This window comes from Saimiri boliviensis, chromosome 3 (genome assembly GCF_048565385.1).
Source record: "Saimiri boliviensis isolate mSaiBol1 chromosome 3, mSaiBol1.pri, whole genome shotgun sequence".
Taxonomy (NCBI): Eukaryota; Metazoa; Chordata; class Mammalia; order Primates; family Cebidae; genus Saimiri; species Saimiri boliviensis.
Window position 1 is genome coordinate 82,153,581 of NC_133451.1, and position 17,818 is coordinate 82,171,398.

Genomic DNA, 17,818 nt, shown 5'->3' on the forward strand with positions numbered 1-17,818 from the left:
ATTTAACATAGAACTATTGTAACCCAAATAAAAACCAGGTAAAGGACCTGAAGAGATACTTCTCCAGAAAAAGACAGCATATGGTCAATAAGCACATGACATGATGCTCAATATCATTAGCCACCAGGGAAATGCAAATCAAAACCACAGTGAGATACCACTTCACACCCACAGGGATGGTTATAATAAAAAAGACAGATAATAACAAGTGTTGTTGAGGATGTGGAGAATTTGGAACCCTCATACATTTCTTTGCAAAAGAATCTAGCTGTTTTAGAAAATATTTCCTCAGGAGATTAAACAGACAATTACCATATGATCAAGCAATTTTAGTCCTAGTAATATACTCAAGAGAAATGAAGACATATATCCATACAAAAACTTGTACATTAATGTTTATAGCCAAACAGCAGAAACCAAGGAACTGATGAAAGAATAAATAAAATGTCGTCTATCTATATAGTGGAATATTATTCAGCAGTAAAAGAAAATGATATACTGACACATGCTACAAAATGATGAACCTTGAAAACATGCTAAGTAAAGGACACATGATTTCATTTATACAAAGTATCTAGAATAGAGACATAAAGTATGTTAGTGGTTGTCAAGGGCAGAAAAGAGTGTTGGAGGCAATGGGGTGTTACTGCTAATGGTATGGGATTTGTATGAGTGAAGAAAAGTTGAGAAAAGCTGTCTAAAATTGATTGGAGTTTGATAAACACTATCATGAAGCATTAAAGGGATTATTTTAATGGACAAGCATTCAAGCAGGTGTTAACATACAGTCATGTGTCACATAATGACATTTCAGTCAACAACATACTGTGTATACGATGGTGGTCCCATAAAATCATAATAATATATTTTTACTGTATTTTTTCAATGTTTAGATATATTTAGAAACACAAATACAATTGTCTACAGGATTTATACAGTACAGGACAGGTTCACAGCCCAGAAGCAACCAGTTATACCATATAGCTTAGATGCGTGGTAGGCTACAACATCTAGGTTTGTATAAGTACACTCTATGACATTCACACAATGATGAAATTGCCTAAAAACACATTTCTCCAAACGCATCCCCATCATTAAACAATAGATGACTATAATTGTCTTTCTAAAGCGTAAGAGAATCTCACTAAGGTAGAATTACATCATGATACATCTAACCAAATGAACTAGCTGCGAGCCTAAATGAGTTAATCTAGCAATGATTATTAAACTTTTTTGGATCATGAATCCTTTGAGATGTGCTGAATGCTACAAACAAGGTAGGCATGGTATTTACCCTATGAAACCTAAATAATTTTGTAGAATATCAACATCAGAGGAGGACTTGCCATGACTGTGGTGAAACAAGACAAAAACAAGATCACCTCATAATCTTGCTTGAATAGAAATTTAACAAGGGAGTGGGGGAAAATGCTGTGTGACCACAAAAATAACCAAACATTCCACATTCCTGGATAACTTCTCCAGTGACAGCTCTGGCCTCTCTCTGTTCCTCCAGCTTCCTCGATAAAAATTATTAATATATCTAATACCCAAATTGCTTCTCCTTTCTGACAACACCCTGTTGAGAACAGGTTTTTTCTTGGACCTTTCCTAAAATCACATTAGCTAAGCTCAAATCCTACAATAAGCATCTCTTGACTCCGTCTTAATGAGGTATTTGTTTTCCAAGGTATGAATCTCCCTTGCTAGAGTAGTAAGCCCAATTTTGGTTACAGGTGTGTTCCTGGTGGTATTTAGCTAATAAGAATCACAATATAATATATATAATACATTACTGCAAAGAACATATATAAAAGTACATATATATAGGGCCAAGCACAGTGAATCAGCCCTCAAATCCTAACACTTCGGGAGGCCAAGGTGGAAGGATTGCTTGAGGCTAGGAGTTCGAGAACAGCCTGGGCAACAAAGCAAGACCCTGTCTGTACAAAAAATAAAAATTAGCTTGCCTGTAGTCCTAGCTACTCAGGAGGTTGAGGTGGGACTATGGGATAAATTGATATAAGAAAGGTAATGGAGGCTGGGTGCAGTGGCTCACTCCTGACATCTCAGCACTTTGGGAGTCCAAGGTGGTTGAATCACCTGAGGTCAGGAGTTTAAGACTAGCCTGGCCAACATGGTGAAACCCCGTCGCTACTAAAAATACAAAAATTAGCCAGGCATGGTGGTGGGCACCTGTAATCCCAACTACTCAGAGGCTGAAGCAGGAGAATCACTTGAACCTGGGAGGCAGAGGATGCCGTGAACCGAGACCACACCACTGCACTCCAGCCTTGGTGACAATAGCGAAACTTCATCTCAAGAAAAAGAAAGTAATAAATATACAGTAAAACGTTGTAATTATCTCTATGTGTTGGCATTATTATTTTCCTTTTTGCTTTTCTGTATTTCATCCTTTTCTTCAAAGATTGTGTATAATTTAATAAGAAGGAAGAGGAAGAAGAAAAGCTCCCTTCCAAAAGAATATAAGGGAGGAATTTTATATCAAACAGTTGCTAACCATAAAAAGTTTTCAAACTTTAGTGTAATAGAATCGCATGGGATGCTCACTGAAAATAGAAATTCCTAGGCTTCATCCCTGGTGTGAGCCTGGGAAGGCTATATATTGAACTCCAGGTGATTCCAACCCATAGGGTCTGAAGAGCAACCTTAATAAATGTGGTTCTGAAGACAAAGTAGGACTTGGAAAGATGTACAGATGTACAGAGGAAGGAGAAAGCTTCCCAGGCTAAAGGGGAAGCACAAAAAGCTAAAAAATATGAAGCTGTATGTGCTGAGGAGAGGGAGAATGGGTGGTGTGATGCGTGACGGGCTCTCAGTTAACCTGACCTTACCAACCTGGGACAGAACTGAGGGCTCCTCTAATGAATGTTGGAAATTGGGCAGGCTTGGAAAGGTAAGCAGTGCGTATAATTTTCATTCACATTTCCTACTCATATTTCTCATACCCCACTCAGCCAATTCACTGGTTTCTTCAATTTATAGCTAAGTGTTTTTCAGGAAGCAAGTCTAACTTTTCTTTAAACATTGCCACCAATAATTTTCACTTTTGTTTTTAGCCCCATGAAATCTTTTCTACCCTCCTGCGAACTCATTCTCTTACCTTTGCCTATGCTCCCAGCCATCTGAAAACCTACCACCCACCAGCCAACCAAGAAACAGAAAAAACAAAACAAAGTTTAAAAGTTCCCCACTGGCATTGATATGACTCAAGAGTTTCAGAACTCCTCGTCTTTCAGTATTATAACTTACCAACTTTTTAAAAAAGATCTGGGATTTTCCAGTGAGTAATCAGAACTTTCACTTTTGTCTAGACATTTTCAAGTGGAAAAGTGTTCCCACCTTTCTGCAAAAGGATATTTTTGCTAGTTATATTTTCTCTATATATTTTCTAATTAGGGCTCTTGTCTATAATATGAACTAAAATGTTTGAGCTGAAAGAGATGTCAAAGGAAAAGCTTTGATTTTACTGATGAGAACTATTTCACATTCTGTTTTCCCTAACACAGGGGTCTCCAACCCCCAGGATACAGACCAGTATGGTCTGGCCGGTGGCCTGTCAGGAACTGGGCTGCACAGCAGGAGGTGAGTGGGAAGTGGGTGGGTATTACGTACTGAGCTCTGCCTCCTTTCATATGAATGGCAGCATTAGATGATCACAGAAGCTCGAACCCTATCGGGAACTGCGTGTGTGAGCGATCTAGTTATACACCCTCACACTGCCCTAACAGACCCCTCTTCCCCCACATACTCCAAAAGAAGAAATCATATTTTATCTGGAAAATTTCCCTTAATATTTTATGTCCCTTAATGTAGCTGACAGTAAACGGTTTTTGTGCAAACCACTGATTACTGGCATTAAATAAGATACTAAGTTTATTACACATAGAATAAAAATAGTATTGTGATAAAAATTTTTATGTCTTTTTTTTCTTTTATTTTTGAGGCAGGGTCTCACTTTGTCACCCATCCTGGAGTATGGTGGCATGACCACGGCTCACTGCAGCCTAGACTTCCTGGGCTCAAGTAATCCTCCCACCTCAGTACCTCCAGTAGCTTGACTACAGGCATGCACTACCACACCTGGCTAATTTTTGTATTTTTTGTAGAGACGGTGCTTCGTCATGTTGCCCAGGGTGGTCTGCTACTCCTGAGCTCAAGTGATCTGTCCACCTTGGCCTCTCAAAGCGCTGGGTTTACAGGCATGAGCCACCACACCTGGCCCATGTCCTCGTCTTAAGCTTATTAGGTATCATAAAACAAAAATCTCCAAGTGAATGAAAATCAATTATAAAGTAAATGGAAACCAAAAACAAAAAAAGCAGTCCCTTAAAAACTAAGAATGTAAATCTACCTAGGGATGTCCTATTCTATTACAAAGCTATCTTGCATAAGGAATACTACCAATGATTCAAAGTCCATAGAAAGTATTTATATGTCTGTACTATCTCAGCAGAATAGATGTCTTTTGACATCTACATCCACCCCCTTTTGATGGCATCTGAATTTATGCTAATGCAGTGACTTAGGGTGAGGCCCCTCAGCATGGAGCTGGTCAGCAGAAAGATCAAGTGATTAGAAGGTTGTACCTATGCAACCATCTTGTATGTTCTTCAAATGTATCCCAAAATGTAAAATGCAATTTAAAAAAAAAGAAAAAAAGAAGGTTGGAACTTTCAGCCCCACTCACTGGCCTCTGGGAAAGGGATCGGGCTGGAGATTAAGCTCTGTGAAAACTCCTGAATATCAACTCTGATAAGCTTCCAGGTTGAACACATCCAGTACAGAGAAGGTGGCAAGACCAGAGACGGGATAGAAGCTCCATGCCTCCCACCCCCCATACCTCGCCCTATGTACCCTTTCTATTTGGCTGGTACCGAGTTATATCCCCTCTAATAAACCAGCAAATGTAAGTAGCATGTTTCCTTGAGTTCAGTGAGCTGCCCTAGCAAATTAATGGAACATAAGGAGCATCATGGGAACCTCAATTTACAGCTAGTCCTTCAGAAGCATATAGGTGGCAACTGTAAGAGAAATGGCTGTGCTGCAGTCAAGAGTAGGCCGAGGTAAACATCTGGTGCTGCGTGACACAGTGGGACCGGAGCGCAGGCACACAATCCCATGCACTGTATAATCACAGTTATGTAACCACATTATGGGTGGGCTCGTCACCTGGCTTTGAGCCACTATTGTCTATAATATAACGGCACTGCTAACTCTGTAAGAGAGAGCCAGGCCACCTTGCAGGAGGGGATTCAGGAAATGGTGAACACACTGGGGAGTGCAGCTACAGGCACGGGGTGGCAGGAGCCGGCACTGAGAGGGTCTGTGGGCAAGCATCACTGAGACAAAGGCTGACAGAGAGAAAATAAAGCCATATCCCAACTGCCTACAGTGTCCATAGTGTTCTTTCAACTACCCACCAGCCATCCACCAACTCCCCTCAGACACCTGCACAGGACGGAACCTGACAATTGTTATAGGCGGCAGGATTCCAAGGGGAGCTGGAATCACAGCCCCTAGTGATCCTGGGCCGGCTGTGTGGCCATGCTGTGAGGCTGGGCTCCAGTGGAAACACGAGCAGCAGTGGACGGGTCCCCTGTGAACATGAAGGTGCTGAAACACCTGGAAGTGCACAGCACTGAGAAGGGGCATGCCTTTGCCAGCAGAGTCAGATGGGCATTTTTGACTGCGCTATGGGCAGTGCATGCCTAGTCCCTGCAGGACGCAGCACAGGTAAGGGACCTTCAGACACACCTGGAGGCCCAGATCCACAGTTTGGAATGAGAAGTGGGAACTGCTGTAAGTGCCAGCTCGAGCCCACCCTCCTGGCTGGACACTCCTGCTTGGTCTGATACGGAGGAGGAAGAACCCCCACTGCAGGCTCACCCCATGGTCCACCTGAAAATAGAGCATGAACAGCCACCTGGGCCCAAAGGACAGGCCCAGGAACCCCCTGCCATGGTGGAATATGCTTCATATAGTGCCTACGCCCCAACTGATTTGTGGGAGTTAGGCAAACAGTGTTGGCACCATCCAGGGAACCCCTACCCACCTGGGAAGTGCTGGTAACTTTGTGGAGGCAATTGTCCCCATAGCAGCAATTCCAGAAACGCCTGCCTAGATGTTCAGGCTCAAGGACTACTTACACACAGGCAGAGGTATAGAGCCTTTTGTGTTTGATTAGGGAGCTGGTCGAGATGCCCGGCTTGGGGGATACCAGATGACCGGAAGCCACATGTGGAATCAGCAATCCACTGGTCCCCCACCAATGTACAGCAGGTGCTGGCATTGGTAGGCACTGGTGCAGATTGTAGTCTTGCCTATGGGAGCCCAGATAAGTTTCCAGGTAAGGTTGCATACATAAATGGCTATGGAGGCTGGTCAGTGAAAGTGAAACCTGTATCTTTTTGCCTTGGCATCGGCCACTCGGCTCCCTGTTTATACACTGTGTATGTCTCTCCCATACCTGAATATATTCTGGGGGTGGATGTTTTACATGGCTTGGCAGCTGTGCCATCTATCACAGATTTGATGTACCATTTGACAACGGAACTGGGACAGTACCACTACGTGGTGGATGTGGCCAATGCATTCTTCTCAATTGACACTGCTCTGGAGAGCCAGGAACAGCTCACCTTCACATGGGAAGGATGACAATGGACTTTCCCAGTGTTGCTGCAGGACTATATGCACAGCCCCACAAATATCCATGGTCTCGTTGCCACGGATTTAGACACCTGGAAATGTCCAAATCTATTCCATTATATTGATGTCCTATTCCATTATACTGATATTATGCTAACCTCTGATCCTCTTGCAGATTTAGAAGTGCCAGCGCCTTTCTTGTGACATTTGGCAGCATACGGTTAGGCCATTAATGAATCCAAGATCCCAGGACCTGGATTGACTGCCCAATTCTTAAGAGTTACCTGGCTGGATAAGACGAAAGCCATAGCAGAGGCCATCACAGACGAAATTCAGGCATATCCACAGCCCACCACAGTGATGCAGCTGCAGACTTTTGGGGGCCTCTTGGGTTATTGGAGGGCATCTGTGACCCATTTGGCTCAGAAGATAAAACTGTTGTACTGGTTGACAAAAAAGGGGGCTACCTGGGATTGGGATAATGAGGCTGAGACAGCCTTTCCGGCAGCCAACCAGCTCTTCAGCAAAGCGCAGGCCCTACAAGTGATTAACCAGGGGGTGCCCATTTGAACTCAATGTGCATATGACCACAGATGATTTTGGCCAGAGGCTATGGCAGCACATGAAGTGCTTTAGAACGCCAGTAGGCTTTTGGTTCCAACTTTGGAAGGGAGTTGAGCTCCAGCATTCATTGATAGAGAAGCAGTTAGCAGCTGCATGTGCCTCCCTTCAGGATTATGAGTGTGACAGGATGGGCTACAGTCATCATGCAGATGACTTACCCAATAGGGGGGTAGATATGTTCATGGGTAATGACCTCCCAGACTGGGATGGCACAGACATCCACTTTAGCAAAGCAGGGTGAACAAAAACCTGGGTTTGGCCATGGACCCTCCAAGCACCCACTGCAGATGGTTGGCGATCGCAGATCCCTGGGAGTAGGGCTCGGGTATTTAATGTATGGCCTCTGACATGGTTTGGTTGTGTTCCCACCCAAATCTCAACTTGAACTGTATCTCTCAGAATTCCCACGTGTTGTGGGAAGGACCCGGGAAGATCATTGTATCACGGGAGCCAGTCTTGTCCCATGCTATCCTAGTGATAGTAAGTCTCATGAGATCTGATGGGTTTATCAGGGGGTTCTGCTTTTGCTTCTCTCTCATCTTCTCTTGCTGCCACCATGTAAGAGGTGCCTTTTGCTTCCCACCATGACTCTGGGGCCTCTCCAGCCATGTGGAACTCTTACGTCCAATTAAACCTCTTATTCTTCCCAGTCTCGGGTATGTCTTTATCAGCAGTGTGAACACGGACTAATACAGCCTCTGTGATTGCCCGTTTGTAGGGAAATGGCCTATGAAGGAACCCTCCTCTGGGAGACATAGGCACTGCTGCTGTGGCCTGTGGGTCCATGATGGTGCCCTAAGGGCACATTTCTCCGCTAAGAGGACTCCCTTGGCCTAGCAGGTGAAGTGTAAGGGAAACAGCTGCACTGCAGTCAAGGTTGGCCAAGGTAAACATCTGGTGCTGCATGACACAGCAGGATTGGAGCGCAGGTACACAATCCCGTGCATTATGTAACATATGGATGGACTCATCACCTGGCTTTAAGCCAGTATTGTCTGCGAGTAATATCACTGCCCTGCTAACTCTAAAAGAGAGCGAGGCCACCTCTCAGTTGGCTTGGAGGGCAGCCAGCAAGCGGTGAGCACACCAGGGAGCTCAGCTACACACATGGGGGTAGCAGAAGCCCCAGAGCTGGTGCTGAGAGGGGCTGCAGCTGGAACAGGTGGCCAAGACAAAGGCTGACAAAGAGAGAATAAAGCTATATCTCAACTGCTTACAGTCCCCCAAGGGTTCTTTCAACTACCTGCCACCCGTCTACCAACTCCCCTCAGACCCCAGCTTGGGTTGGAAACTGACAACAATCTATTACTTGCAATTGGCATCGGAACCTGGGGGAACACTCCAGGCAGATGGTATCAGAATTGAAGTGAATTATAGGATACCCAGTGGTACCCAGTGGTGTCCAGTGGAGAACTTCTTGGGGTGTGCTGTGCTGAAAGTATAGTGCATGAGAAAGAGTAAGTTGCCTTAGGCGCCCAACATTTTCATTTTTTGTGCCTACATTTTTAACAAATAGGCTTTATTTTTTAAGAGCAGTTTTAGTTTCACAGCAAAATTCCACAGAAGACAGGGAAATTTCCCATATACTCCCTGCCCATACACATCCATAACCTCCCCATTATCAGTACTACCCACCAGAGTGCAACATCAGTTACAATTGATGAGCCTACCTTGAAACATTTTTATCACAGAGTCCACAGTTTCCATTAGGGTTCACTCTTGGTGTTGCATGTTCTGTGCGTCCAAACAAATGCTTAATGACATGTACCCACCATTATATTTATATAGAGTAGTTTCACCACCTTAAGGATCTATACTTGACCAGGCAGGATGGCACATGCCTGTAATCCCAGCACTTGGAAGGCCAAGGATCACTTGAGCTCAGGGGTCTGAGACCAGCTCTGGCAACACAGCGAGACCTCATCTCTACAAAAAATATAAAAATTACCTGAGCATGGTGGCATTTACCTGTAGCCTATAGTCTCGGCTACTAGGGAGGCTGTGGCAAGAGGATCGCTGCACCTAGAAGCTTGCGGCTGCAGAGAGCCCAAGCCATGGTCCCACCACTGCACTCCAGCCTGGGCAGAGAGAGACCCTGTCTAAAATACGTGTGTGTGTACGTTCTTATATATGTATACATGTATATGTGTATATACACATGCATGCATTACATATTCTTAACATTCTAAGTCCTCTCTCCCTTAGGCTTTAATGTCTGCACCAATTAGCCACCCTTTCCCCCCAAAAAAGGAGAGTTTACCCAATAAAATTGTTTTGTGTAAAGACACAATTGCCTTGAGTAAAATCTTAGTAAAAGTCTACTAAATACAATTGCCTTGAGTGAAGTGGCAATTTGAGAAAATCAAGAAATGTGGGCTGTATCCAGATTTGAACTTACACAAGGTGATAAAAAGGGAACAGCTGCAAGACATAAAACAGCAAACTGAAAAATCCAGGAGAAACAGAGAAAAATGCAAGTGGTATCTGGGAGAAAATTAAACCCTAGAGATATTGTGGAAAAGAGGGGAAGACTAAGACGCAGAATTCCTTTGTATTTAAATATCCTGGGACAGAGAGACCCCAGTAGACTGGAGGGAGAGGGGGACAGGCAAGCAGCTGACATCTAGTTACAGGCTGCCTCATTTCCACATGGACGGCACTTGATTAAAGTGCTGTTCTAGCAGACCCAAGTGTTTCATACTCTACGAGTATCAGGGAAAAAGAGAATTTTTTTAAAGTTATAGTAAACTACAATGAAGTAAGTTATAATCTACCCAAAATAGTCAACCAGGATTGCCAGAAAGGGGCTGACTGGAAGCCAAATGGAGAGCAGGGAAGAGGGGAGGTCTACCTTGGAAGAGAGCAGGTATTTGCCAAAAGCCATTTAAAACCTCACAACGTAACTAGATCAAATAATTTTCTCTCATGCCAGATAGTGGAAGGCTGCTATGCTGAGAAAGGCAATTGAGCAGTTTTGGCGGCGGAATCAAACAGAAGGCTTAGAATCAACATCTGTTTTCTACAGTATGCTCGCTTTGATTTCCATCTCCAAGTTTCTGAAATTCCAGAAACAGTATATGGTCTTGTCAAAGAAATGACGAATTACTACCTTACTTTGTGTTAACGAAAAGGTTACATTTATGTTCAGACGGGAGAGCCGCTTCACTGAGGAATTTTCAATTTTTCAAACTGTTACACGCACACACAAGACTGAAAGGAAGGCAGCCTGACCGCGTTTCCCAGGAAACAGGTGCTGCAAGGTGGCGATGCGCCCCACCCTCCTCCGGGAAGGCGCTGACCGTTCCGCAGGTGTCTCCATTGGAAACAAATAAAGGGAATCTCGGTCAAAGAGGAATTCCCTGATTCCACTTAAGAAGTCGCGGGCATCGAGGCGCCGCAGGAAATTAACCACGGCGCCTCCCCAGGTGCTGCCCATTCTGCAAAGGGTGCGTCTCTACAGTGAGTCCCGGAGCATCAGCACCAGGGACCGACCGCCGCCCGCTGCACCCGGGGCTTGCCAGGCTGGGTGCTGCAGAGCGAACGCCCCAGCTCCTGCCCCGAACCCACGTCCGCCGGCTCCTACCGTGACTCATGCTCCTCGCTCGGGCTCTCGCTGTCCACGCGCGCTGACGCTGGGCTCCGACACCACGGCCGCCTCCGCACCGCGGCGCGGCTGCTGTTTGTAAACACGCCCCACGTGCGCTCGCCCTGCCCCATTCGCAGCCGGCTCCCGGCACGCGAGGATCCTGCGCTTTCCCACCCAGCCCTCCGGGGCTGAGGTGCTAAAATTTCCCCTCGGTGAGAAAAGAGCCTCGCCCGCAGAGCCCGGCCACGGGGAGAAGCGCCAGGACAAGGCGAGCGTGTGCCGCCCCCTGCCGGCCGGAGAGGCAGTCGGGCCCCGAAACAGCCAGGCGCGGAGGGAAACCCGAGCGGCGCCCACCGACGCTCCTCCGCCGGGCCCCGCCCCTCCCGCGCGCTCGCCGGAGTCCCCGCCCCCGGGCCGCGTGCACTCACCCGCGCAGGCCCCGCCCCCTCGCCGGCACAACGTTCTGCGGGGGCGCGCGCGTGCTCTCTAATCCCCCGCCTTCCGGCTCCGGCGGCGTCGCTGGTTTCTCGCCGCCGTCCGTCGCCGCCGCCGCGCCACCGGTGCCAGCCTCCCTTGGGGGACTCCATTTGCTTTCGGCGCGGTCTGGGCGCCGCGCAGGCGGGCGCAGGGCGATGCCCGGGGCCGGCGGACTGGCGTTCCCTGCGCCAAGCGGCCGCCCGCTGGCTGGCTGGCGGCGGCAGTGACACCCTGGTCGCCGGCGTCCGGGCGGAATCCGGGCTCCCTCCGCGGGAGGAAAGACGTCCCGCGCTCCGGAGCTCGCCCGGCGGGGAGCGGCCCTCGCTAGCGCGGCTTCTCCTGACCTCTTAATTTCAGGAGGTAGGCTCTTTAGGTCCCTCTCTCTGTCACCCCGATGATGCCTAAAAGCATTATTTGTCGTGTTTAGCTATCACATTGATAGGAGGCGTTAATTTTCTCAACATAGTTGCGGGATAGATGTGGATAATGCCACAGATCCTGATGTTGAATTGAAGGAAAATGTTTTTGGTATTTTCCTTTAGGTTTCGGAGCCTCCGAGTGCCTATACAGCCCCCACAGGAACTACTTCTGTTGGCCCATCGAGGATCGTCTTTCACCGGGATTATTGTAACATCATCTTCACGGAGCCTTCCACCCCATAGCCTCTACCTTGGGTCCTAATTTCCACCGATGCAGTTTATTGATGCTTTCTTTAGTAATGTGACATCACATGTCCACTATCCTCCTTTCCAGCTGCCAAATGCAGTAGGTTTAAGTCGCTTTTAAAGTAGAGAGTTTTCTGCCTGTTCCACTTTCACCTTATTTGCACCGCTCCCTTCTGTCCGGGTCATCTCTTGCTTATGATTTCCACAAGCACTCACTTGCGCAACCTATAGCGGAGTCCTTGCCTAGAGAGACAGCATTCCATACAATCCACTGCTTGACAAAGACCACATAGACAGAGGGTGAGTTTTTCCATTGTATTTTCTTGTATGTCAAGTTTACAAGTCCTCTCTTGACTTAAACTGTTTACTCCCTAGCACATTTCCTAAAATACTTCCACCTGAGATTTAGTGGCAGATTTAGCAAAGAACATTACCTGCAAGGATAGCAAGAATTGAGTATGCAATAGTACTGTTTAGAAACTGTTCAGTTTCTGACCTCCAGTGTGATTGCAATTCATGAAAGACCCTAAACCCTAAGTGAAGAGGAAGGAAGAGAGAAGATAAGAGTTCATTGGAGCTAGGCTTTGTTGTAGAAAGCTTGTAAGTTTTAAAACAGCAAGTAAACATTCATGTAGACCTGGTCAGGAAATTGGTCACTGCAGTATCCATCTAGGTCCTAGAAGTGGGAGGAGGATCTTTCAACCTCATTTTGTAGTTGCTTTGTATTCAAATCTTAGTTGTTAATTGTCTTGTTCTAGTAATCACCTAAAGTAGACACTTAAAATGTTGGGGAAACGTAAGCGTGTGGTGTTGACAATTAAGGACAAGCTTGACATTATTAAGAAACTTGAGGAAGGCATCTCTTTCAAAAAACTTTCTGTGGTGTATGGAATTGGTGAATCCACAGTTCGTGATATTAAAAAGAACAAAGAAAGGATTATAAACTATGCAAACAGTTCAGATCCTACCAGTGGGGTATCCAAACGTAAATCTATGAAGTCATCAACATATGAGGAACTTGATAGAGTTATGATAGAGTGGTTTAACCAGCAGAAAACAGATGGGATTCCAGTGTCCGGAACGATTTGTGCAAAACAAGCCAAGTTCTTTTTTGATGCTTTGGGCATGGAAGGTGATTTTAATGCATCATCAGGCTGGCTAACTCGATTTAAACAGCGCCATGGTATTCCAAAGGCTTCTGGTAAAGGAACAAAATTAAAAGGAGATGAAACTGCGGCCAGTGAATTTTGTGGTAATTTTCAGGAATTTGTTGAAAGGGAGAACCTACAACCAGAGCAAATTTATGGTGCTGATCAAACTGGGTTGTTCTGGAAATGTCTACCGTCAAGGACATTAACTCTGGAAACTGAGCAAAGTACTTCTGGGTGTAGGTCAAGCAGAGAGAGAATCATTATTATGTGTTGTGCAAATGCCACAGGTTTACACAAACTTAATCTTTGTGTTGTGGGGAAGGCCAAAAAGCCCCGAGCATTCAAAGGCACTGATCTTTCAAACCTTCCTGTGACATATTACAGCCAAAAAGGTGCATGGATAGAACAATCTGTTTTCAGACAGTGGTTTGAAAAGTACTTTGTGCCACAGGTGCAGAAGCATTTGAAATCCAAGGGACTCTTAGAAAAAGCAGTGCTTCTTTTAGATTTTCCCCCAGCACATCCACATGAAGAAATGTTGAGTTCAGATGATGGCAGAATAATTGTGAAGTATTTGCCACCAAATGTCACAAGTCTGATTCAACCAATGAGCCAGGGAGTTCTAGCCACTGTAAAAAGATACTACCGAGCAGGACTTCTCCAGAAATACATGGATGAAGGAATTGACCCAAAAATATTTTGGAAGAACTTGACAGTGTTGGATGCAATTTATGAAGTGTCAAGAGCTTGGAACATGGTAAAATCAAGTACCATAACCAAAGCATGGAAAAAACTTTTCCCTGGCAATGAAGAGAATTCAGGCATGAACATTGATGAAGGAGCCATTTTAGCAGCCAATTTAGCAACAGTTTTACAGAACACAGAAGAATGTGAACACGTTGACATTGAGAATATTGATCAGTGGTTTGACTCTCGGAGCAGTGACTCAAGTTGTCAGGTGCTGACTGACAGTGAAAGTGCTGAGGACCAGACCAAGGCTGCTGAGCAAAAGCCTTCCAGTAAGAGTAGAAAAACAGAACTGAATCCAGAGAAGCATATTAGCCATAAAGCTGCACTTGAATGGACTGAAAATTTACTGGATTATCTTGAACAACAAGACGACATGCTTCTGTCTGATAAATTGGTACTAAGAAGGCTTCGGACCATAATAAGAAAAAAACAGAAGATCCAAAATAGCAAAAATCATTAATAAGGCTCTTAAGTGTTTCAGTGTATTTGCATCTTTGTGACCGTATCTGCAGTGAAACTTCTCTTGTTTGAAGTCCTGTGGATTCCAAAGCCAAATACATTTTATAAATGATTTTAGGATTAGATGTCAGTTTGGATTACTTTAATGCAGCTCTTTAATGTTGACTCTAGTCATGGGGCATTGACATGTAACTTGTCTTTCTACTGTTTCTAATATGTATTGTACTAATTAGGTCATAAGGTACCCAAGGCCAGGGATCTTGCGTCTGTTGTGCCTGAATTCAGCGTGTCCAATAAAGGCCCATGCACACTTTAGGCACTGAATAAAACTTACATTTTTATGGCTTTCTTTGAAGTTGAACTTCCAAACTGAAATATGTTGGGGGTAAGTTCCCATTTCCGAAGAGTTCAGCAAAAATTGTGCTTGAAGTATTTCACTGCGACTGCAGAGAACAGAAGGAAAATAGTCTAAAGCCTTAAATATTGCATTTCTGTACCAGCAGTATTTGGGCAATGAGCAATTCAGATCAGCCATCTCTTGAGTATAGTAAAGGAAGAGAAGTATGATTTAAAAGTCCCAGAAAAAGGATTTGTATTTCATTTTTTTTTCTATCTGATAAGAGAGTTCGTTCTTAAATAGTTGTGGGAAGAATGCCATTCCTGTTCCAGGAAAATAAATTTCAGTTCCCAAACCATTGCAAGAAGAAGAGGTAAGGGTTACATTTTATCATATGTCTTTTGGGTTCTTTATAGATGCCAGTAGTTTTCTCTTTAATAAGTATCTGACTTTTATGTAACACTTGAAAGCTTACAAAGTATATATGTCATTTGCTTTCATGTAGCATTTTTTTGTGAAAACAAATGCTGAGAATGTAAGCATACCCCTAATTTGTGGAACTAGTACATGAACAGTGAACTAACATCAAGTAAAACACGAGAGAGGCACTGTAGAGGAGTGCAGCTGCTGTGTGACCAGGGACAAATGACTTAACCCCCCCGTCTGTTAAATACAGCTAATACCTGCCTCAGAGAGTTCTATGAGGCGCAAATGAGTTGACATGCGGATTTTAAATAATAGGGGCTTATAATAGGGCCTAGCTCAGAAGAACACTGAATGTTAGTTAGTACTGCCATTGTGGAAATCGAGTTTTGGTAGTAGGCAAAACCGATCCAGTGTATGACTCAAAGTGGGGTTGCTGCATTAGGAAAACCCTTCCAAGGAAGTGAGATAAAAGACATACAAGTAATTAGTTTCAGAGGAAATACAATAATGATTTCTTTCATTGAAAACTGAAGGGTTACTCTAACTGAAAAATCACTTACTGACCACCCCCTGTTAGGCTTTGTGATGTATGCAGGTATTTAAGACATCTTAGGTGGAGTTATATAAGAAATGGAAATGGAATTGGAATTTCGTTGGTCCAGGTCTGTTAGCACTTTGCTAATAAAATAAATAGATGTTGGCTTTATTCATAAAAGAAAATCTTACTAATATTGGCATAATTTAACAAAGTCATAAAACACCTTTACAGTAGATAAGATCTCAGTAAGCAGGACACTTGGAATATTTTATCAAACTAAAGTAGGATCAGTAGAAAAAGCAAAAGAAATGTCATAGAAGACAGTATAGTAATTGGGCCCAGCTATATATAAGGAGCTTGTCATTTAGCCCGCTTTTGATTTTTCTTTCATGAGGATTATTATCAGTGCCTTTTGAGCTGTGGCTCTGGATTCTAGAGCACCTTTTACAGAAGACCTCTAAGAATATACTTTTTTGGAGAATTCATACATTATTATTAAAACACTTTCCTCAATTTACACAATTAATTTGACCTACCTGATAGCCTTGAGGGAATAGAACCCTGCAGGGAAAGTCCTGAGGCTATTTGGCTTCCTGGAGACTAAGAATTCTGAAACTTGATAATGGTAATGACTTATATTTGAACGCTCCTTTGCATTTCTACATTGCTCTTTGCTAACAAAAACTTTGTTCAATCATGACACTGAACTGATTTAGTCTCATGTTTTATCATTAATCCTAATATGAATTGTGCATTCTCATTCCATGTTTCATTGTAATAAAATCTTATCCTCCTTGAGATATTGTAATAGTCCTTTTAGAAAGATATATTGTGGTTATCTTGGTTAATTACATGCCCCTTATATGTACCCTAGTTGGAAAAGCAGACATGTACTCTCATTTGACTCTGTGCACCTTAAAGGAAATAACTACACATTCTGACTATTGGTTAATAATTCTGACTATTGGTTAATTTTTAAAATGCACGTGCTTTTCAGAAGAACTGAGAGACTAACAGAACTCAGAACAAATGGGCAAAGTATTTGGTAACTAAGAGCATGCTTTTCTTACAAAACTGCACAGTGAATACTATTTCGTAATTCAGTCTGAAAATAATACAGGGGTTGGTTGGAAAACTGGGTGCTAAATAAATATAGAGTTGGCAGGGTCAAAGAAGCCACAGGCAATTCAAGCAGAATGATATCGTAGCTATTGTCCTGGGATTCTTTGTATTCAGTCTTCAGACAGTCGTGCAGTCACTTCATGAATTTTCTGGATTTAGGAAGAATTGTGGTGGACTGAGTGGCACAGCAGATATGAAGCAGGACACAGCCACTCAAGTCACAAGGTCAGAAACACACACAGTACTAGAAGTCAAAGGAGGACCCTGCACCTCCAAAATTAGACTTATTCAGGAGGGCTGCGTTCACCTATCACCTTCATATTTTCACAAATTAACATGTTTTTTTTTAAATATACACACTATGCATGTTAATATCTACAGAATTACAGGTCTCATGTGCCAACTGCGGTCTTTGTCTAATTCAGGTTCAACGTAAGAATTATTTTTAAACTTGCAAACTAAAACTTAAAATTAATTTTGCATACCTCATCTGCAGACTTTAAAAACACTAGTCAAGCAGAAGGAGTAGGCTTGTTGAAGGTTAACTGATTGGAATGCAAACTTCAGCTTCTCCACTTTTCTATAGATAATCTTGGCAGCATACTGGACCTCTCTGAACCTGTTTCTCCATATGTGAAAGGGTAGAAAGATAAGCAGTCACATTCCAGGCAGTCATAAACATCAGCTATTAAGCAGTCCCACAGCTGTTCATTGAGAACTCCTGGTCTCCAGTCTTGCCTCTGGAGCTCTTCTCTCACAGAGACTCTGTGCAGACCCCCAGGAAGCCCAGGCATCTCTTGAGATCCAGAGCACTGACCTATCTCTGTGAATGCTGGCTGGGGTGTATGCCTAGGTGTGCAAGCAGCACTGAGTTCCCCAGTCTCCCAGGACTACAGCTGTCAGTCACCACAGGGGCCCATCAGTAAAAACAAAACAAAATCTCTTATAGAGATTATAAGATTGAAAAGACAGACTCCTGTAACAACAAAATACCAAATTATAAACAGGACGTAA

General features: G+C 44.0%; 2 protein-coding genes across 2 annotated transcripts in view; one reads left to right on the forward strand and one right to left on the reverse strand.

Moving 5' to 3' along the window:
- The window catches only part of FAM13A (family with sequence similarity 13 member A), a 367,080-nt gene extending 355,873 nt beyond the window's left edge, over positions 1-11,207 (reverse strand). The window contains exon 1 of the mRNA XM_010334789.3: positions 10,877-11,207. The gene's annotated coding sequence lies outside the window, so the exon portion shown is untranslated. The remainder of the gene's footprint in view (positions 1-10,876) is intronic.
- A 135-nt stretch (positions 11,208-11,342) lies between these two features.
- On the forward strand, positions 11,343-16,480 carry TIGD2 (tigger transposable element derived 2). The gene is made up of 2 exons (XM_010334797.3): positions 11,343-11,716; positions 11,899-16,480. Exon 2 carries the CDS (start codon positions 12,805-12,807, stop codon positions 14,380-14,382), a length of 1,578 nt encoding a protein of 525 aa, XP_010333099.2. The 5' UTR covers positions 11,343-11,716; positions 11,899-12,804; the 3' UTR covers positions 14,383-16,480.
- Positions 16,481-17,818: the final 1,338 nt, after the last annotated feature.

Excerpts from the sequence above, each read along its gene's own strand:
- TIGD2 (XM_010334797.3), top strand. The coding sequence starts at position 12,805 with ATGTTGGGGAAACGTAAGCGTGTGGTGTTGACAATTAAGGACAAGCTT.